Source organism: Pavona decussata, unplaced genomic scaffold, assembly GCF_977016875.1.
Source record: "Pavona decussata unplaced genomic scaffold, jaPavDecu1.1 SCAFFOLD_88, whole genome shotgun sequence".
NCBI lineage: Eukaryota > Metazoa > Cnidaria > Anthozoa > Scleractinia > Agariciidae > Pavona > Pavona decussata.
In genome coordinates this window covers 761,650-784,888 of record NW_028145505.1, presented here as the reverse complement: position 1 = coordinate 784,888, position 23,239 = coordinate 761,650, and the positions used below count along the sequence as shown (strand labels likewise).

The 23,239-nt window shown below is 39.0% G+C and overlaps 2 protein-coding genes across 4 annotated transcripts; one reads left to right on the top strand and one right to left on the bottom strand.

Moving 5' to 3' along the window:
- The first annotated feature begins 585 nt into the window (after positions 1-585).
- On the top strand, positions 586-22,575 carry LOC146474580 (sodium-dependent phosphate transporter 1-A-like). 2 transcript variants are annotated; one of them, XM_085116899.1, is made up of 10 exons: positions 602-623; positions 721-1,195; positions 3,047-3,274; positions 3,614-3,699; positions 4,887-4,983; positions 7,238-7,480; positions 8,259-8,613; positions 10,333-10,518; positions 12,152-12,342; positions 19,609-22,575. In XM_085116899.1, the coding sequence occupies exons 2-10, from the start codon at positions 985-987 to the stop codon at positions 19,653-19,655; spliced, it is 1,644 nt and encodes a 547-aa protein (XP_084973025.1). In that variant the 5' UTR covers positions 602-623; positions 721-984; the 3' UTR covers positions 19,656-22,575. The 2 variants fall into 2 exon arrangements, with proteins under 2 accessions (XP_084973024.1, XP_084973025.1); XM_085116898.1 differs by having other exon boundaries at positions 586-1,195.
- Positions 15,332-17,502, bottom strand: LOC146474581 (uncharacterized). Of its 2 annotated transcripts, none has more exons than XM_085116879.1 (2): positions 16,895-17,502; positions 15,332-16,296 (listed from the first exon to the last, which is right to left on the bottom strand). In XM_085116879.1, exons 1-2 carry the CDS (start codon positions 17,125-17,127, stop codon positions 16,131-16,133), a joined length of 399 nt encoding a protein of 132 aa, XP_084973005.1. In that variant the 5' UTR covers positions 17,128-17,502; the 3' UTR covers positions 15,332-16,130. The 2 variants fall into 2 exon arrangements, with proteins under 2 accessions (XP_084973005.1, XP_084973004.1); XM_085116878.1 differs by having other exon boundaries at positions 15,332-16,082.
- Positions 22,576-23,239: the final 664 nt, after the last annotated feature.

Below are 23,239 nucleotides of genomic sequence, written 5' to 3'. Positions count from 1 at the left end.
TCACTTTCTTATTTCTGTCTAAAGGTCTTTTATCGAAGCAAAACACTCAAGCATGTATTATTATTATTATTATTATTATTATTATTATTATTATTATTATTATTATTATTATTATTATTAAGCTTCATCGGTGGCTGCGATTTTAAAATATTTGTGTTTACAACAGCTAAAATAAAGCATAAATGTGTAGAAAAGCTCGCATAAATCGAGACATTTCAAAAACGTCCTTACATAGGTTTCTTTTAAATCGTAAGCCATTAGAATAATAGTTCTTCTTGACGTTCAAGCAAGTTTTGGCCTTAAGAAACATTTCGGGTGTTAGATAAGAAGGCTGAAACTCCTGGCCGTCTAAAAGTCTGTAGGAAAGTTACCATGGGTCAGTTGCTGATTGCTAGTTCACGGTGGCAAGAAAAATTGATCTTTCGCCAGCTGCCCTAAAAAAATTGGATATTCAATGATATGAAGGCAGGGGTAACTACCTACCTTACGAGTAGCCCCTGACTCCCCCCCCCCCCCCCCCCATTGATCTCAAAGTGCGCGCGTTTTCCTGTACCAAGGTGCATTGCGCGCTGTATTATTCTCAAACAAAACCACCTCCTACCGGCTACCGCGTGAGCACGAAGGTGAGAACAAGTTGTTTATTATTTGTTTACAAATGCAGTATTTCCTTCCCAGATTAAAGGGATCAAAGCGTAATATTACGGCTGTTTGATCCTCCAGACTTCAGTGTTGCTTCAGCTTTCGTGGAGTGTGTGGAGGTGACCGGCGATCGTCAAAACTTGTGCGTCCCAAACTGGGATCTGCAGTGTGATTGGACGATCGAGTCAGCGTGGCTTCCCAGTATTTAAGCTGCAATCAGATAGCGCCGGAACTTTAACTTCAGCAATTTTCTGTAAGAAATCAGGAGAAATATAACTCATAAACTACAGGCGCAGGGATCGAGGTGAATGCAGTAAACAGCTACAGCAGTACGTTCTTGTCACGATGTTAGAACCTTACGACTCCGACGTTTTGTGGATAGTTGTTGTCGGTTTCATTGTTGCTTTCGTCTTGGCCTTTGGCATCGGAGCGAACGATGTAGCGAATTCTTTCGGAACTTCAGTGGGAGCTAAGGTTCTGACTCTACGACAGGCATGTGTTATAGCAACAATCTTCGAGCTTGCTGGAGCTGTCCTCATTGGAGCAAGGGTGTCAGGTAAGTAATGAGGCATGTTAGACTCATGTTATCATTGACCTTATGATACAACCCTTGTAGTGGTAAATTTTTGTGCAAAAATAGCTTTCCGCATGATCAGTCCGTTGACTTCGCAATGAATTAACAATGCATTCAAAACAAGATTCCCGTGTGTGCTTCTTGTTTTACTGTATAAGTACTTATATTTCACTCATCACTTCTCATTTAATTTTCAACCTGCGTTACACCGATATAGCGATGAAAACGATATTAGTTCCCCTTATAATAGTAACATTAAATCTTGTTAATTTGTACATGCCCTTTTGTGGTAAGTAAGCTTAATTGATTTTGTGTTTATTATGATCGCTTTAGGGAACGTATGCATAAATTTGCAGCTCGTTGATGTGGAAAAAGTCACACCACCCATAACCGGGTTGTGATTTTGCTGTTCAGGGGAATGTGCGGGAAAGAAAAGTCATGTATTTAAATCCTCATTGTAAATTGATGCCACAACTTGTTATTAAAAAATTCAGATCATCCGGAGTTTAAACTCTCGTTATGCGCAGTCACTTGCATCCGACCAGAATTAGATTTCTAAGAAGCTCAATTCCCTTGTGTAGCATTTAATGGATCTGAAAATAATATTTAACAAAACAAAAACAATAACAACAACTACAACATTGTGAATGAGTAGCTGGTGCGTTGAACCAGAAATAAAATGCAGTCAATAAATTAGAAGTTACTCGGTAATAAGGTCACTAATCAAACAATGTTTTACAGTAATTGTGTCCCCTGCAAACAAGTGTTTGAGCAAGACGTAAAAAAGTATTTATTGTACGCAGAGAAATTTTGTGTGATGACATCAAATTCTATTGGAAAGTTTTTATTTCTAAATTTACAAAAACAACAACAACAGCAACAAAAAAAGACTGGTTTACGTGCACACAAGCTCGAGACAGTGCGAAAAGCTCACAGCACATGATTTCACCTAATGCAAATGATATAAAACAATTATCCCATAGCATGCGTTGGATATGAGATGATAGATGGCAATGAGCTGGCTATAATCATCTCATATTGAACAAGCGTGAGTGAAATAATAATCGTGTTATTAAAAACAATCGAGAAAAATTGTAAGATCTTGTTGATTTTGAAAGAACAAACAGAAGACAATTTAACAGTTGCTATTTCTTGGGCATAAGCCAATCAAATCCCCAGAATTGCATTATACAATGATCCAGTTTTTAAAGTACCGGTATTTATATAAATGCTTATACAAATGGTAGGCCTGTGCAAGCATAACATACATGTAAGCACAACAAAGGTTGATCTCCCTTTTGCTTGTTTTGTTATTCTTATGCATTGACATTTTTAACAAGGACTGCAATAGCAATAATGATCAATAATAATAATAATAATAATTATAATAATAATAATAATAATAATAGTAATTTAATTATTAATAAAGGTTTATTATTTAAGGATAAAATTAACTTAGGATCATTTATATTGAGGGTTTTTAATAGGATAACTCCAATCCATCAAAGTTGTAGGCTACATGAAAGCGCCCTACGATTTTGTTTTCTTGGGGAGATAGCGTACAGATGTACAAAACTGTGATGATGTGATGATAATAATAATAATAATAATAATAATAATAATAATAATAATAATAATAATAATAATAATAATAATAATTATAATGTAGTGCAAAATACATATTAATATGATGCAATATAATTTACAAAATGTTCATTTTCTTTTTGATTTTGAATGAGGCATTTTGTTTGTTTCCAATAATTTGCTACTCCTTTCCACCTTGTTCAGTCGGTCACTTGTTGATTGTTTTATTTTTATTACATTTCTCTACAGATACAGTGCGAAAAGGCATCATAGACATAAACTCATTTAATGGCACTGAGGAGCTTGCAATGATCGGTTCCCTGAGTGCCTTGAGTGGAACAGGAATATGGTTGATAGTTGCGACATTCTTCAATCTTCCTGTTTCTGGGACGCACAGTATTGTTGGTGCCACCATGGGCTATGCATTAGTGGCACATGGACTTGACGGAATCAAGTGGAAGACATTTGGCCTGATAGGTGAGATTTGAACCCCTATATATTCAGTCCGTTCTTTTCTGAGATTCATATATTGGTCAATAACATAGCATACTAACATGCTTTTACATGTATTTCTGTCAGTAAAATAAATAATTTGCTTCAACATGGTTAATACAATATTCCTAGCCAACATACATGTAGTATACAAATTTAATGCTTTCGGTTTTCTCACAAGAAACAAACAGATGCACAAATTGCAATTAATTATTGTAATCTAACTAATTATACGGTGAAAGCTATAATTTCTTAAGTTTGTAGTTTTTTTACTTCCTAAATGAATGATCCAGTGGCTATTGTTACATGTATTTGTTTCTGTAGCTGCCTCATGGGTTGTCTCTCCTCTGATGTCTGGAATTATTAGCTCTATCATATTTGTTCTTATTCGGCGTTTTATCCTCTCAAAGGTATGTTTTCTCTGCCAGAAGGCTTGACTGCACATTTTTCTATGAAGGCATGCATGCCAAAAAAATAAGCCTTATAAATGACAAGTTACTGTACTTTAGGTTATTGACCTGATTGACTGTGTGAGTATAACTTTGACAGGGATTTTTATAAATTTATCCCCACCTCAAGACTTCCCTTAAGTCACTTTATTAGCAACAGGGCTTCTTTCCATGCACCCCTTCAATTTTTGTTTAGTGATCCCTGCTGTTTATTCAGAGTTTTTGTTCAATCTATTTCGCTAATTTTTTTAACTACATGTAGGATTTCAAAAGGTAAATAAAGTTCCACACAAGTGACCCACACTGCCATATGAAGTAACCAGGCATATTTCTACTCCCCCCCCCCCCCCCCTGGATGGGATGCTAGTCCGTTACAAACTTTCCCCCAGCAGCGTGTCGCTGGTACCTATTTATACACCTGGGTGAAGACAGACAAAGTGGAGCTAAGTTTCCTCTCTAAGGAAACAATATTTACAGCAATGGAAAGACCAACCTAGTCTCTAACCTTCAACCCTCCGATCTTCCGAGCGTTTGTTTGAAAGCCTGACATGCACAGGGTTTATTCTAGAAAATGGCCAATGAGAGCCCATTGGGCACCCTTCTGTACTTTAGGGCATCCTCTCTCAAGAAAGGGGACCAAAAAAAAAGAAAGATATTTGGACTTCTTTGTACTGTCCGAAGATACTAACAAAGTGCAGAATACATACGCAAAAACAAACAAAGAAGAGAAAGGTAATTGAGACAGTAAGAGGGTATAAATCTCAAAGTATAGGGTGGTGGTCATATTAATTGTGTCATTAATTGTGCGCCCCCATAAATTTTATGTGGCATTTTTTTTTAATTGTGGAAATCCTACGAAGCCATTCTCTAGAATAAACCCTGCTGGCCAACCACAGCACCACCCCATCTCTACATTTTTTTGAAGTAGGAGTATTATTGTTAATGTTCAGTGAATAGATCATTGGCACCCTGGACTGTCCTGTTTAGCTTGGCTTTTGCTCTCTTCGATTCAAAGGCAGCTTCCTGTACACTCTGTAGGTACAGTATACAATGATTGGAGTTCATGGGTGCCAGGACACAGATCTCTGTTTCTAATAAGCCACCTGTCTGTTGACTAAAGAATGTTTTTTTTTTGTTTTCTTTTTTAGTTCTTGTCTTTTGAAATTGGTTTAAAGGTACTCCCCATCTTTTATGCTTTTACAATTGCCATTAATTTCTTCTCAGTCTTCTACAAAGGATCTCATGGTAAGCAGTAATTTTTTAAAAATTTTATTAACACTAAATTTCATATGTAGTGTGCCCTATGAAATGAAGCAAATAATTATTCTGAATGGCAAGGTACACATAATAAATTAACTCTCCATAATTTTTAGTATTATTTGATTCTTAGTAGAATTTTAGATAGAATTCATGGCTCCATGGGAGAGCGTATCATATTTGTACATATGAATAAAATTTTATTGATACCGTGTTTAAATAAAGCTGTGATAATGATGATGATGATGATGATGATGATGATGATGATGATGATGATGATGATGATGATGATGAAGGTCTTTCACTCTAGTGGAAACGTTACAAACTAATACGGTGTATTTTGTTTCGATGAACCACATGTTTAATTTTTAAAGGACAAAGAAGTTTCAGATTAAGCCTCATCCATTTTCCCTCAGTAAGAGAAGTTTCCATGTGACAATAGACCCTTCCTCAAAATGGCGGCCGAAAATTCAAATAAGTTAAAATCAAGAATGTGTACCAGCACTTGAAAGAGCACTTTTACTTTAGTAACCCTGCAAAGTTTCAGCATATTAGGTGTAATATTAGCTGAGAAAATGTAAGTTGAATAATGAAAAATTTACAGACGTATACCCCCAGTCATTCAAATGTCTGTAAATTTGTCAAATTTCATCTTACATTTCCTAAGCTGATGTGCAGTAACACCTAATAATATTATGCTGAAACTTTGCAAGGTTACTAAAGTAAAGGTGCTATTTCCAGTGCTGGTATCAGTTTTTCATTCAGTTCAATTTTAACTCATTCAAATCTGTTGCCACCATTTTGGAGAAGGATCTATTAATAAGCTGACATTAAGTGTGATGAAAACTAACAATGATTGATGTTTATGGTATAAAGTAGCGTGCATACATCTATGTTTATTGTCAATATTTCTTTTGGAATGCGTTCTTTTCACATTTTTCTTCCCTTGTATGCCATAAACGTTAATTATTACTAGTTTTCATTGCATTTTTGTAAGCTTTTTATCATTATTGTAAGCAACTGATAGTGTATGAGGTTTTATCAGAAAGTAAAACATGTTTTGCCCTTTAAAACACATCATGTTGTTTATCAAAATTTTGTTTGCCTGGTACTGATAATATAACTTCATTAAATAAGATAATTATATTTATTTTAAGATGGGGTAATTCTTCAATAATTATGGCACTCTATCATGGATTGTAAACCACATATTTATCTCCTAAATGTTTTTTCCCCAGTCAATAATAATTATTAGAATAAACTTTGACATTTATTGAAAAAGATCTGAACTTAAGTCAAGGATAAATTGAGTTAGTATAAGATTGATCGAACAACTTAATATTTAACTGATTAATTTCTAACTTTGTTATTAATTAAAAGTAGTAGTCACAAAAAAGTAGCAGTAAAGAACCTCTAATCAAGCAACAGTACTGTACTGCGTAGTTTTGGAGCAGGAGTGCTGAATAATCCTTCGTTGCTGTCATCTTGGGCGAGGAAGTGCGAGAGGGCTGGAGCGAGTCAAAAGTGACCCTAAGGGAGAGGACAACTGGCTGAGAAATGAAGGAGGGGGGAGGGGGAGAGGAGGAATTTTTTCGCTCGCATTTCCTTCCCCCCCCTCCCCCTCCCCCTCAGCCTCCTTCAAATACGCAAACTAAATTTAATATTCAGCGCTCACCCTTGAAAAACGCCTGCACTGCAGGCTATGTCATTAGCTTAAAATTAGCTTTCTAAGAAATTTTTAACAAGTGTAATGAGAAACTCAGTTAACTTTTATTCGGGAGATTAGCATTAATTGGCTTTCGAACAACCAGGCCCAGTTGCTCGAAGCATGGTTAGCGCTAACCCGGGTAAAATGCCATGACAACCTATAGGTTTTAATATCTCTTAACCAATGGGTAGCGCTAACTCAGCCCAGGCCCTGGGGCCAGTTTCTCGAAAGGCCCTGTAACTTACTGGGCCCGGTAAGTGTTTTGGTGATAAATGTTTCTAAACGTTAGTCAATTTTGTTAGCTTTGAATACTAAATTTTAAAATCTTATAATTCTATGAAAACGTTAGCCAAGTGACTTACCATGTCTGTAATTACTGTGTTATCGGCAAAAAACATTTAAAAATAAACTTGGGCCTGGTAATGTACCGTGACTTTCGAGAAACAGGCCCGTGGTTTTTACCCGGGGGAGTGTCCCTTTTTTCCAATATTGTTTCTTTTTTTTTCTTTTTTTTTTCTTTTTTTTTTGTTCTAGTATTGCATTTTGACAAGATTCCACTTTATGGTGTCCTTATATTGTCAATTGGAGGAGGCATCCTAGTGGCAGTGCTGGTTCATTTTATTGTGAGTCCGTACCTGAAGAAGAAAATTTTGAGAGAAGTGTATGGTGATGATGGAGAAAAAACTACTTCCTCTCCTCCTGGTAGGACTGTGTCATTCGCTAAGTCACAATCAGCGAGTGAACCTGGAGTAAACGCAGAAGAAAAGGATGTCAAAGGTAGGTAGACAATATTATCAAAGTGCCGATGCTTTAAGTCCCAAAAATCTTCTATCTTCTTCAATGTAAATATTTACAGGCTACTTGAAGTTTGTGATTTTTTGGGTTTTATCCTCACACTGGCAATTTGCTAGTAGCAATTTTTCCAGGTGGTCTCAGTTCGTTCAGAAAGCATCAACCCTTATTTTTCCGTCAAAATGTGGTAAGAACATCAGTGACACACTCGGCTGTGCCTCGTGTTCCACATTTTTGTTCTCATTACCACATTTTGACGTCATCTGTGATCTATTACTAAACAGACGCACGGCAACATGGAATCTATTTAAATAAATGTAAATATATGAAACATATATTTTGAACTACGGATTCATGAAAGATCAAATAAAAGAAAGATCCTCGCAGTTACTACGCAAATTAAGCAGTTGCGAAAAGAAAGCCTGATAAAAATTTTGGCTTGAACGGGATTCGAACCCATGATCTGTGCGATGCCGGTGCAGTGCTCTACCAACTGAACTATCAAGCCAACTGGAAGCTGGTCATACATACCCGTGAAGGATGAATAAATAAATGTAAATATATGAAACATATATTTTGAACTGCGGATGAAAGATCAAATAGAAGAAAGATACTCGCAGTTAACGCAACTTAAGCAGTTGCGAAAATTTTTGTTTTGGCTTTTTTTTCGCAACTGCGAGTATCTCTCTTCTATTTGATGGAATCTGTTTGTTAAGTAATATCATACTTGTATTATAACTTACTTTATTTTTTTTTATTCCAGGTAACAAAGAGAGTGAAGACCCTGCTGCAGACGACAACCCAGATGATGATGATAAAGTCACCTTAACTCTTCCTCCCAAATCCCTTGAATCTCCTGATGTTCAGACTCCAGAGTTAAGGCGACTAACCTCCACAGAATCGCCAAATGATTCAAGAATGCTTATTGAAGAGAGTGAGCAGAATGGGACGGGGCCCAACGAGGCACAAAAAGAGAGAGCTAGGTCTCGAGGAATGTCATTGCTGATGGAGGCGAGGAAGAAAGTTACTGATGAACCTAAGACGGGGAAGCTGTTTGCATTCTTGCAGATTTTAACTGCGTCGTTTGGAGCTTTTGCTCATGGTGGAAATGATGTGAGGTAACTGTACTTGTCTGCGTTACTTTAATTAAATCATTAATTGTCGTTATCTGGAAATTGATTGACTGAGGATATTTGGAGGATACATTTAGCCTAAAGCAAGCTAACTCACGTTACCTTCTTTAAGCCCGGGCCCAGTTGTTCAAAGCCCAGCTAATCCTGGTTTATCGCAAACCTTGACTCGAGTTTAATTGCTAATCAATAAAGATTCTTCCAAAAGATTTTTGGCCCTCAGTTTTTACTCCGACTTTTCTTTACCTTTAGCTGGAAATTAACCTTTAAAACCATTTTTGACGAGCGAGATGGAAACCTCGATTAACTTCTAATTGTGGATTAGCGTTAATCGGCTTTCGAACAACCCGGCCCTGGTTTCCACTAGGACATAAGGAAAAACAGCAGCACAAACGCCGCTTCAGCAAACGAGAACATCTCCGACATAGACATAAGAATAAGCACAAGAAGAACGAACACATTCATTCTTCTCGTGCTTATGCTTATGCTTATGTTTATGTCGCAGTTTTCTCTACTGAATGAGAACGGGGGCGACAAAAGCACAAGTACAAGGCAGTCAACCGTTTCGTCTGCCATTTTGCTAAACATCGAAGGAAGCTGGTATCGCGAACTCTGTCAAGAAATGGTTCTCTGTTCGTGCGTCTGTCCTTATATGCTTATGTAGCTAGTGTTCTCTCCTGCTTATCTTTATGCTTGGACTTATGCCAATGCTTATGTCCTAGAGAAAACCAGCCTTTAAGCTTTAGTACCCACAGTTACATACGCATATTCTCCACGCCCCTTAGACTTTCTCAAAGACTCGCGCTCCGCGTTCGCTTGCTTGAGCTCTGAAGATCGTGCTTGGCGCTTCCAAGCAAGTGCACGATCGCGCCTCGCGCTCTCTAAGCTCGACTTGTAAGCAAGTCTACTAGTCTCTCTCCATATATTTCATCACGGGTGGTCATATCCTTTCTTCTCACCTCGCCTTCCGGCACCTGCGCTACTCGCGGCTTTGCCACTCGCGCACGCGACTTGTGCTTCAAATTTCGTGCTTGCTCATTTTTGCATTCTTCCCATGGGTTTTCGAGCAAAAGAGAGACTGCTCGCGGTATACAAGACATCTAGCCTCCCACGCAGTCGTTTTTAGGGGACTCGTATAATACAAGTCCCCTAAAAAGGACTGCGTGGGAGGCTACCTGACATCCAAACTTCCACCAAAATTATGGTCATTTTTGGTTCAGTCTTGCACTGTTATTAGGGAGCTTAAGCAACGATGACGGCGACGGCAACGACAACGCCGCAAAACAAAAGGTTTAATGAGCAAAAACTATCGCTATGCACGTGCGTTTTACATTTTGGCACATTTCTTTCCGTTCTCTGCAAAACAACAACGTGAAATGACCGCATTTAAGGTTTTGCGGAGAACGTGCACGCACGACGGTGAATTTTTCATTTTCTTTCTTAACTTGTACGCCACTCGTACCAATTTGGTTCCTGGATAGTTCGCCATTTTTGTAAAAGTTGAGCGAGTTGAAATAATCGCGAAGTAGCACAAATGAAATAAAGTTATATTTCCAGGTGACGTTTTCGTTGCCGTTGCCGTCGTCGTTGCTTAAGCTCCCTAATAACTGAATAAAAACATGTTTTGCAGCCATATTTATAGACACCTAATTGTATTATCTTTATTGTTATTTCCGTTGACTGAGCTGAGTTGTCTGTCCCCTACAGCAATGCCATTGGTCCATTGATTTCCTTGTGGGTTATCTACTCATCTGGCATGATTCAGGACAAGATATTGATTCCCGTGTGGATTCTGGTCTACGGAGGTGCCGGCATATGTATTGGGTTGTTTGTGTGGGGGCGCCGAGTCATCAAGACCGTTGGGGAGGATTTAACTCCTATAACACCATCAAGGTACAGTCAATAAGGAACTTAAACAGACATAAAGTTGACGCCAACGAAAACGGAACTTTAACCAACTGCCTCGTTTAAGTGGAAGGTGGGTGCCTGGGATACCCAGGGGTTCCACTGTGGCCAGCCAACCCCAAGATCGAATACTGCCCCCATGGCTGGCAAATCCCCGCAACCCATCCATGAGCCCCTATTCCAGGCACCCGTTACACAGTGGAAGAAAGTGGAAGAAAACAGTGGAAGAAAGAAACATAGGGGATGGGAGGAGGGGGAAGACGCTAAAACAACCTCAACAACTGTATTCTGAAAGCGGAAAACTTTTCATAATGGTGACCTGAGAACTAGCACTGGAAATAGTATGGATCGGAATTCAACAGGTCACTTTTCTGCTGCCGCAATTTTCCGCCAAATGTTCCCAAGAGAGCGCATATTCCGTATACAGCTGTTTCGACAAAGGTTGTCCAAAAATGCTGAAAGGTAGTCTGCGAAATACCCAATAAATTTCAATGAAAGCTCAGAATCCATATTGCCCGCCATCTCAAGTCTTCACTGTACGGTCGAGGCGTTATGGATTCTGAGCTTTTATTGAAATTATTGTTGTTGTTTTTTTCGAGACTACCTTTCGACTCCCAGTAAGTGTATGACGGAAACCCAGGGAAAATCGATTTTGGTTCGAGTTTTTGCGAGGTTCGAGTTACCGTGAGTCGACTGATATGTTATTTTAGAAAACCATAATCCACTTATTCAACGGGAATAGGGATGAATGCGAGAAAAGTACCAAATAATGCACTCATAATAGAACTAGGTAAATAGAAAATCAGCGATAGGAAATTGAAAGACTGAATTTCACATAGGACTGTAGTGAGCTCTTTAATTGTGCTATGTTTGAAGTTGAGGCACATCAGTTAAAGCAATTCTCGTGTAGGAAACAATTAAAGCATATCATATAACTAAATTTCAACTTCACTTATCCTTAAGACGCTGTTACACTAAACTCTTTTTCTCGCAACTTGTCTCGCAATTTCCTTACGCCATTGCGACACAAGTTGCACGGATCATTGCCTAGTGTAACAGCCTGAAATGAACATGTCTCGCAACGGTTTTGCTGCTGTTACCGTTGCGAGAAGTAGAACCGACTATACTCCTCGCAACGATTGCAGCAACAAAAATTGCGAGACATGTTAATTTCAGGGCATGTTACACTGGACAATGATTCGTGCAGCTTGTGTCGCAACAAAATTGCGAGACAAGTTGGAAGAAAAATTGCCTAGTGTAACAGCGCCTTAATATACGCTGGGCTTTTTTAAGTCTCCGTGGCCTTGGTCAATAATAATAAATAAAATGAATAAATGACTTTATTTAAGTGTCGAAGACTTTAGCGCTGTAGCGCTAATTGGGGACACTATAAACCAGTGAAATAAATATGCAAACTGAAAATAACATTGTTAAAAATCCCAACTGGTGGCAGGCAAAGGTCAATCAGTTGGCAATTGACAAAGCGTGGCCTTGGAGCGGGACGTGAACCTGGGGTCTCCAGATTACACGTCCGGCGCCTTTAACCACTAGGCCACGCCGCCTCCCACAAAATAATAATAGTTCAGATAAAGAAGTTTACACCTTTTGTTGTCTTTTTCAGTGGCTTTGTAATAGAGATTGGTTCAGCATTGACAGTGCTGTGCGCATCTAACCTTGGTATTCCTATAAGCACCACTCATTGTAAAGTGGGGTCTGTTGTGATGGTTGGAAGAGTCAGGTCCAAGGAAGTTGTTGATTGGTCCTTGTTCAGGAACGTTATATTGGCGTGGGTCATTACCATGCCATTTGCAGGTTTGTTACTCTGTAGTGTGAGGCTTTGATGAACCTTGGTTCATCTTGTTTGTTTTATGCTAAAACGAAGTTATCTCTCCATGAAATTCTTGATGAAGCCACGAAAACGTTACTCAATGTCATCTTGATTGGGAAACACCTCATTCCCCTTATTTGCATTTACAATTGAAGGGCTCGGTGGAAAAAGGGCGTAATTTAGTGACGATTTTTCTCGGATAAAAAGTGCTCCATAATTTCCGAATTCTCGCATACAGGCTCATAACAACTGTTATTATTATAAAACAAGTTTTGTCCAAGACCTCATAAGTTGGTCATTATATGAGATTCTAACATGACAACCAACTGGCGTGGTTTCAGGTGAAACTAGTTTTGTATTTGCATTTACTTATGTAAATCATTGTGTAGAACTTAAACGCCAGTAAGGTGTTTCCTTATCAAGATGGGAAGCGTGATCATATAAATAATATTATGGCCGAGATGCCAATAGCCTGCGAACACAGACGTATTTCCGGCTGTCGCTTCACTCCGCCGAAAAATAACGTCTGCGAAAACGAGCCGAGGAAAAATTTCCGTGACGTCAAAGCTTTTGTCTTGTTGTTAGCCAATAAAATTCCCTGATAGAATTTGACACTCGCGTACACGCGCGATGCAGAGTGAGAGACGCGGGAACCCGGCGATTTAGAACTGGCATTTGCTATGAGCTCGGGAGAAACACCCGTAAAAGATTTCTACGTCTGAGGTTTGTTTTCTATGCAAAGTAAAAGTTTCCAGTGAAGAGAAGATAAAAGTGTTTAGAAAAAGTTCTCTGGAAATTCACAAATTAATACTGCGTTCAACTGAAGTCGATCTGACTGCTTACGTTGGAAGCTTTGCCGCTCCAAATGTTATAATCGTCTGCTTCGCTACAAGAGGGATTTGGACAAAGTAGCAGATTTCGAGAAGAAATCAAACAAGATTTTAAAAATGATGGCCCGTTCCATGTAAAACGACTCGCTAACGAGCTAGGACAGACGCCAGAGGCGAAAAAGAGTCTGCTTTGAAGGTACGAATGTAAATAATCGCTCGCAATTAAATGTCACGTTCGATCCGAGCTTTGGTGCTTCTTCTTTTGAAAGCTCTTATCCGCCTCCTGTTGTCACTTTTGGTGCTGTTAGCCCTATTGCCCCAGTAGCTTTGCTTTCATCACGTCGTTTTCTCGCTCCAAACGGCTTGCTTGAAAATGCTTCTGGAGGAGTAACATCGGGCTTCACTGACCGATGTTGACCTCCACGCCGAAGTGCACACAAAGATTTCAATAAACAAACATGATGCAGTTGATGATATATTCGTTTAACCCTTTAAACCGTACGATCAAGATTTGAATTCTCACTTGTTGCCCCCATTCATTTCCTACAGAAGAGGAGGGGAGAGGTTGTTTAAATATCCAGCAAATTCATCTTGTGTGAACCATGTTTTACAAAGCATTCATGCTGATCACTCATAGGGCTTAAAGGGTTACAACAGGCTCTACGTGTGGTATAAAATGACAAAATAAATAATTGTAAGTTGAAACCCTTTCATAGAATGGTATGTTACAAGCAGTCAAGATGCAAATCTAGCTACACTGTATTTTAATGGTCTCTTGTAATCAACTAGTCTCCTTCGCAGCCGTTATTTAAGGTCGTCACGCAACGCTCCTCCAAATACGCATTTTAAACGCTTTTAATACGCGTTAAAACTAGCGGGGAGGAGCGTTGCGTGACGACCCTAATAACGGCTGCGAAGGAGACTAGTAATCAACATGAGAACCCCTTAAATGCAATGCATAGGTGGTGAAAAATTGACATTGAATGTGATGGCTTTCTCAGAAATGTGCATATTTGTCAAGAACCACTCACAAAAGTTCTGATTAACATTTGGCAGGAATACACTTCAGGAAACAAGGTGGATTATTTCAAAACAACTAAAATTTAACAGTGGAAATTTAAAGAACAATAATCCAGTTTTCCTTTAACAAAGGAGATCTAAAAAGTTGTGGGAAAAATATCACTGGAAGAGTGTTAACACAAGAACATTGTTTACAAGTTTGTTTCAGATAAATTATGGGAGTAATATATTACACGATGTAGCAAGATTCTCAGCAAACATACAAAACCTGTTTAATTAAAGGCATGTTTATAGCACAGTTATCGGATTGTTTCTATGGAAATAACACACGTCAGAAGTATCAAAAACTGTGTTCAGCCACATACGCTAAGCCAAAACCAATATTAAGTAACTGTAATCTTAACTACCAGCATGCAAACGTTCTTGTTAGAGTAATCTATTGTGTAGTTCCAGAATATGTCCATACTCCCCCCACAGAAGGGATTGGAAATTCCGGAGGGGTGGGGGTTCTCAAAGGCCCAAATATGTAAGTAAATGTATGAAGCTTGACTGGAATTTCCAGAGAGGTGAGGGAGGGGGGGGGGGGGGTCTAAGGAAAAATCCATCCCATGGGAAAGGTATGGATAATTTTTGGAACTACACATTCTATTGCAGCTGCAAATGAAAAAATGCTTTTAAATGTTGTGTGAAACCACATTTCAAACATTAACCAGGGGTCATACAGAACTTTTAATTTCAGAATATTTTCAGAATAACTTCAAGCATATTGCATTCTTTTCACACTTTTTAAGGGCTGTAAATGCAATAAGTGCCAAAAGCAATTGTTGCAACTAATTAAAAATTGCTTCATGCTTTGCGTGCGTATATCGAGTTATGGATGCACGCGGGAAAGTTTGGAGAGCATGAAAGAGGCGTAAGAGTTGCGGGAGGTGTAGCCGAGAGCAACTCTAGCTTCTTGAGTGCTCTCCAAACTTCCCAAGTGCATCCTTAACTCGATATATGCACAGCTAAAAGCATGAAGCAATTCTTTTATAACATAGTTAAAATAAAGTAAAGATTTGGAAAACAGGTTTTGTTTCCTGATTAATTACAAAATTCTCTGTAAAAAGAAGAAAAGTGAAAGTGATTTCTCAAATCGGTTTAATCTAAACGTTTCATTAAACTTTGACAAGCTCTTATGAATATACATTTTTTATGGTGTTGTCTCTCAGTAAAACATTTTTCATAACATAGTGCACGCATGCTTCCCCTACATGCATCTGACTTGCACATGTCATCCAATAGACGCATGGCTGTGCGTATGTTGAGAAATGTACCATGATGACGCCAATAGTAATTAGATTAGGATGCACGCACGCTATGTTATAGAATGCGAATAGGTCCGTGATCACTCTGGAAGGATGCAAGGGTGTGGTCCTTGTTTGACTGTGGGGTGCAAAAGTGTAGCATTTCTAGCAGTTAGCAACACAGCCTTTGGATCTCTTTCTTCTGAGCTATAGATTTTGTCCCCAAGGAGGGTCTTCAGTGTTGAGTACACAACGGCACATTGTTTGATAGTTTGTGTGTAAATGATGGTTCTGGTTGCTGCTGAGCCACAGTCCTTCAACTCATCGGCTATCCAGGAGAAATACTCTGCAAGGCTAGCATTTTTCCCCATGTATTGTACAACATAGGCTATGTTTTCTTTGTTTGGGTTTTCATGAACAATGTGGGAACCATCCATTAGCAGCACTTTAAATATTGCGCCCCTGGTATCCTTTGTGGCCGTGGCAGTAAATGCAATGAATGGGGTTCTTGGAAGAAGGGACCGGAACTCGTGCAAATGCGAAAACCAAACTCGAAAAGCTGCATGTTTGTTCGTTTTTGACTTTCCCCTAGAATGGAAAATATACTTGTATAAACATGTAAGCTTAAACGAAATATTAGCCAGCTAGAACATTCAGTTTTTCCAGTGATCTCTCCCTTGTGTCTGTGGTAGCTGTCACTGTAAGGGCAACGAAAGGAACTTCCAAAAGCAGGGACCTGAACTCATTAAGTCTTGAAAACCACACTCTGAAGGCTGCATGTTTATTTGATTTTGATGTACCCCTACAAAAATATGAAAACCACATAAGTTGGACTCCTTTGGGTACTGGATGCAAATGAAGCACATTGTTGAACCATTGCTTGTGTATTTGGTCTAATATTGTTTCTATTATTTTACACCATCTGTGTCCGGTACACCAAGTAAGAGCCATTATATAGTTGTGTGTTGTAGACATTGGCATAAAAATAATAAACTGCAACAGGGTAGAGACCAGGAATATATAAAGCATAAATACATTCGCATGACCCTTCCCATAAATCACGGTGAAAATAACAATTTCAACAAATAAACGAATGTACTGCATGCATCACCTTCTGAATTTAAAGGAGATGTCATGTTATCAAAATAATTTGCATGCACTCAACAACAATTTCATTTCATTGTCTGAAATTGACATAATATTAATTCAAAAAAAGTACGAGGAAAAACAACCACGTAAAGCTTGACCTAGATATACTTAAGAAGCGTGATTTCAGGTAAACAACAAAACAAAAGAAAATCTCGATCTGAGACATTCTGAAAGATGCTCATTTCACAATTGTTCATTTCGTTCCATTTGGAGGAGGCAATAAGTCAAGTAAAAGTCCCTGTATAACTTACCAATGGGATATTATATGAGCTTCATCAATAGCCACAGCTCGTACGGACTTCTTGTAACTGTCGCTTGAGACCATTTTACGCCACCTTTCATCGCCCAACCATGTTTCTGGCGATCCGTAAACAATAGAATACTGGCCATTTTCCACTGCTTTCCTCTGCGATTCAGTGATTATATCGCTCAGACAAATAGCACTTATTCCAAGCGAGGTTAATCGACTTACTTGGTCTTTCATTAGGCTAACTCATGGCGAAACTACGATTACTATATTTCTCTCACGTGCTGGCTCCAGCGAAGCAAACCCCTGAAATATCATTGACTTTCCAAATCCAGTAGGTAAATTCACGAAAACATCCTTATTATCCAGAACGATGCATCTTATGGCCTCTTCTTGTTGTTGATTGAGGTTCTGTATTCCAAATCTTTCACAAACTTTTCTGAACGCCAACTGCACACAAGACTCAACATCGTCCGCCATTTTTTTTACACGCGTACTCGTGTGCCTCACGCTAGACACGCGTGTTTAGTTCTGGACTTTTCTGAACCAAATTGTGATTGGTTCAAAAAGAATGACGTCATGGAAATCGTTTGTGGGTTCGTTTTCGCAGACGTTATTTTACGGCGGAGTGAAGCGACAGCCGGAAATACGTCTGCGTTCGCAGGCTAAGATGCCAACGGTGATTCTGGGTCCTTTTTTGTTGGTAAAAACTTCATTCATTGCCGTTTTTTTCATCTGGGGCTACCAGAAAACAGTTGTTACAGTTGTTTTCTAGACTGTGCAATCACAGTGTAGCTAATAAAAACATGGATGCTGAAATTATGCTGTGATTACATTTTGAACGTGTTGTGGTCCATGAGAATTAAGTCCCTGGGAATGAAGTGCAGATAAACCGAAGGGTATACCAAACCTTCTTGACTGTGTTGCATTTCTTGAATAAAAAACAAAACTGCGCTTATTACGAGACGCAAATTGCTAATTGACCAAGGTTTAATTAGGTTTAACTTTGAATTTCCCGCTGAAACATTTTACTCTAGGAACATCCAGTGGTTGCAAGATGTTTGGCAGGCATTAGCCTCTAAAAAGATGTTCAGTTTGTTTTAATGTAATTTGGAATTTTTTCGCTCAAACATGACAAAATAGCGGACAGAAATCAATATTGTCAAAGTTCAAACCGCTCTTAAGATGGTTTTGCGGTCATTCCACTTAATGACAATTAGGGAGCTTAGCAACGACAACGCCGCGAAACAATAGGTTTAATGAGCAAAAACAATCGCTCTGCACGTGCGTTTTACATTCTGGTATAGTTCTTTGCCGTCCTCTGCAAAACAACAACGTGAAATGACCGCATTTAAGGTTTTGTGGATAACGTGAACGCAAGACGGTAAATTTTGCATTTTCTTTCTTAACTTGTACGCCACTCCTACCAATTTGGCTGCTGGATAGTTCGCCACTTTTTTAAAAGTTGAGAGAGTTGAAATAATCGAGAAGTAGCAAAAATTATATAAAGATATATTTTCGGATGACATTTTTGTTGCCGTTGCCGTCGTCGTTGCTTAAGCTCCATATTCCACTAAAGCCTGGTTTACACGTACGACGCAAGCATAAGCATAAGCACAAGCATAAGCACAAGAAACCTACGTGTAAACCGGTGCGACGCAAGCATAAGCGCCTTGTGCTTGCGGTTGTGCTTATGCTTGCGTCGTCCCGGTTTACACGTACGACGCAACGACGCAAGCATAAGCACAAGCACAAGCACAAGAGAATGGAACGATTTCCATTCTCTTGTGCTTGTGCTTATGCTTGCGTCGTTGCGTCGTACGTGTAAACCGGGACGACGTAAGCATAAGCACAAGCGCAAGGAAAGGAAACTGAAAAACAGTGACAAGTTGTCAGCGTACAATCTAGTTACTCATGCGTTGCCATTTTCCGCCATGTTGGAATCAAATCTCGGCTGCCTCTGCGCTTGCGTATGTCACGTTATGCTTATGCTTATCGCACGTGTAATTAACAAATCGACGGCAGTTTTCTATAGTCTATACTCTTATAGACCATAAATGACGTCAAAAAATGTTCAAAACTCAAGTGGAACCACGAGCCGCAGGCGAGTGGTTTCACTGCCAAGTTTTGGACATTTTATGGCGTCATTTTATGGTCTATAAGAGTATAGACCGTAGAAAACTGCCGTCGATTTGTTTTTTACAATAACATGGAAAAAGAACGAGCGGAATTGGCTATTTTTTCGTTGAGGAAGCGCGCGCGTTACATCTGACGTCATTTTTATCGTCTGTACTCTTATAGACAATAGCTACGAGCCAATCAGCGCGCGGGAATTTGGACAGTTATTGTAAAAACATCCTTGTGCTTGTGCTTGTGCTTGTGCTTTTGCTTATTCTTATGCTTGCGTCGTACGTGTAAACCAGGCTTAACAAACCTCCATCAATTTCCACTTAAGGTTTGCCACGTTTCTCCATTTTATAAGTTCTAAAATAATGCACAGGTTTTGTCCTTTGCTCTAAAACTGAACGCTTGCGTGAAAAGCGGCCGAAGTAACGTTAAACTTGACCCTTAAAAACTTATGTCGAAGTGAATCGCAAGACAACCCAGTATCTTGTATTCCACCCATAAAGCCATCAAAGTTTTAACACGGAGAGAAGAGCTAGCTGAGTTATATCTTATTTGTTATTAACTTATATATTTTCCTTGCATTTCTTTCAGGTCTGATATCAGCGGGTCTTTATGCAGCGTTAAGAGAAACTGTATGATATGCACATGAATCTTTTTAGCTCTAGAATTTAACAGGTAGTTCTCCTTGCCGATTTGTACTCATGCAAGTTTGAAAAATTGGTTGGGACTTAGACAAGACGTTTTGGTATAAAAGGGGCCTCGCTTCGTTATTTACAATTTAATTCGTCATTCAGCCACCAGAGCATCAATGAGCTCGGCTTCAGCCACTCCCTCGGGCCTGGGATTCGAACAGTAGCTGATAATGAAGCCTAGAGCTTCAACCGACAAAGAACCTGTGCGGTTTCTTCTATTACTAGGGAAATTTGTCAAAAAGGTCTTAATTTTCTGTGCTAGATATGATGATTTTGGTGCGATTTGAAGTAAGTTTGTTTCACGTGGTTCACAAATCAGCTATATGCATTTCTGCCGAAAGAGGTCTAAATTTGCATTTTACACCCCAAGGGTGTAAAAATAGGGCAGTACGTTCCCTTTTGTAGGTTCATTTTCTGTGCTTATGTGATGGTTTTGGTGAAATTTGAAGCAAACATGAAATTCACACGGTTCCGGAATCAACAATATGCCATTTCTGAAAGAGGTCTACATTTGCATTCTACTCCCGAAAGGCGTGGAATTGGGGAAGTACGTCTCCTTTTGTAGCAGAACGTGTTATCTTTATGAGTCCTAGCTAAATGTTCCAATATTGCTGGTCGATATACATCGCTTGTTGTAAGGCATTGTTGAATATTGTATGTAATTATATACTGAAAGGTTTTGTGACTATTGCCTTGCATTTTGTTGGCAAGACAATTGCCAAGTTTTGGGTAGGAAATTCAGTTTTGCAATTTGTTGAGAGTTGAGGTATACTTTTAGCTTTTCAAACCTTATGCATAACACAGAAGTGAGTTGGAACTATTTAAGATTAAAATCGTGATTTCGGATGTGTACCATAGGGACCTTGTCATTCTGAATTTAGAGCTTTGCGAAAATAGTGTATTACCTTGTGGGTGGGCAGGCATGCCAATGACTGATGATGATGATGATGATGATAATGATGATGATGATGGTGGCGATGATGATGATGATGATGATGATGATGATGTTGATGATGATGATGATGCATGGAAAGGGTGTGTAAGGTTCTGTCGAAATGTGGTGATGTTTGTTTTCTCTGACAGTGCATTTTATAGGTTGCGTCAGTAATTATTGAGACATTACTGGTTCTGTTATTCTGGGAATGAGGTGGAAGGGACACTTACGTGAACGTGATAGGTGAGGAGTTTTTGGGGCGTTTGAAGCAGACCTTTTAACGGCTCCAAAACCTTGTTTATTAGCGTAGTTTCCATCCATGTTCATTTTCACTCTTGGAGCTGCCTATTTTATCACGCAGTTTCGTGTTTGTTTGTCATATTTTCCCAGCTTATAAGTGGGTCTGCGTGGGCTTCTGGATTCAGTTAACCTTTAAGCCATTTCTGAGCTAACATTTCGGCCATGTCGCAGCTATCAGTTAATTTTGCCTGTCTGTTATTAGTGAGCTTTTACCTCTCACGTATTTTTCACGGGTTTGTGTCGTCGTATCAACGATGGCCCTGTCATTAGCTGAACAGTGTCGAGTATCATCCGAAGATTTCCGAAGAACTCTCGAGTGATTACAATCTCTTTCGGCACTCATTCCCCAACGTTTTCTCCAGAACACAGTTATTGGCAAATTATTTGCAAGTAAAATTCACACTACGCTTAGACATAGTTTAGTCCTCTCAGCTAATAGTTTTTTTTTTTTAACGTTTCCCAGCTATCAGTTCAAAAAACCCTGCCATTTCTCAACTAGATGTTAACCTTATGCAGACCCTCTTATAACCTAACAGCTACCACAATGACCAAGATTAGTACAGAGTCGACTGGAATTCCCCATTTTCTCTGCATTTGATTTAGAGGAAGTATGAAAGTAAGTCTGTCAAAATGGAAAAATTTCTAAAGATTTTTTAAAGCTACCACAATTGCTTAATTGCTAAGCGTGGTCTTTGTCAGCTAGTGGAAATTTCGTCGAAGTCAAAAATTTTCTGTTCTAGTGTTCTGATTTGACTATACAAACTTGTACGAACTGTGAATATCTCTGACGGTGACTGGTTTGAATTTAAATTCCCTTGGTGGTACTAAACCACAAATTTTATCCTATCGCAACTCCGTCACTTTTATATTGGAGTGAAGCTAATTGAAGGCTAAGTGAAGTAGGCTCACCTGCTTAGCCGTTTCAGTAAATCCAACAAAACTTTGTAGTTTGTGGAGAAAATGGGAACCTTTTTTCCCTTAGCATATGTAAATCCACCCTGCGGGCAGAGCCTCCTTTTTTCGACCGCCACAATCGAGCAAGCAAAAGAAAGGCTCTGCTGGCAGGGTGGTGTAAATCTATTCCTGGATTATCTTGCATTCGTGAAAAAGTTAAGTGTACGCCTTCCACGCGGTTTTTGATGTAATATATTCGTTCGTTATCAGATAATATTCACACATAAATTCTTATTAATATATTGCCTTGTTTCCATGTATCTTTCCCTCCTTGAGTGAATAAAGTCAAGGAAGTGGTTCTGAATTGGAATCTGCCATGCGGTGGACTGTGAAACCAGCCATTCACGTCAAAGTTATTGAGCAGTACCTCTCCTTTAACGCTCTTTATTCTTTTGTACAAGTTAATGCTGGTATCTTAAGTTTAAATGAGGCTGATGAGGGCTTAGGAGGGATCACTGTTTAAGTCATAACTATTGTGTACTGCTTTTTTTTTTTTGAGGGAATTAATCTTCCACTTTTATTTCCAAAAGGAAATTTAAGGAAAGTTCTCAAAATGTTCCTTCTGTAATCGTTGGAGGTAAAGGATACATGGAAAAGATTATATTCAACGTACGTGTATTAAATAAAAAAAATCAATTTGATTTTAAGGTTTTGTAATTGAAAATTAGATAACACGTCTATACAGTATTGTGTGGTTATTTCTTTTTATGATTAAGGGGGGATTGCACCTAAATTTGAATGAAACTTGAAGAGGTTTTAAGAAGGGATAGAAGAAATAAAATGATTTTTGGAACACTAACAGACAGTTGATACCCACGCAAGAGCACCCCAGGTTGCTAGTGGACTAACTTGGTGTCCGTCTATTAATTACTAACTACAAATTCTAATTTAAAACTTCACTAAAACTTCAATGTTTCTTATTTCTCTTAATTTTACCAATCCTTCTAGAAATATTATCTCCTCCCAAATGATACCCAAATATCACCCAAAAATTCACAAAACACCCCACAACACAGATTCACGGGATGATAATAGAGTTTTTGGATTGCTTGAAACGTGAACGAGGTATTTCCATTAAAGCCATGTCAAGTGGCGGAAAAATGGCGTTTAGGTGAAATCCCCCGTTAAGGCATGGGATTCGTTTCTATAGAAACTGTGGTGCTGCGTTGGTGGGGAGTGGTAACGAATGTTTGGTTTATCAACAGAGTTGATAAGGTAGTTGGAACACCGTAAAGGGATTTAAGTGCCAATGTTTCGAGCGTTGGCCTTTCGTCAGGCAACGAAGGGCGAACGCTCGAAACGTCGGCACTCGAATGTCGTTACAATGGCCAAATCACCTTAT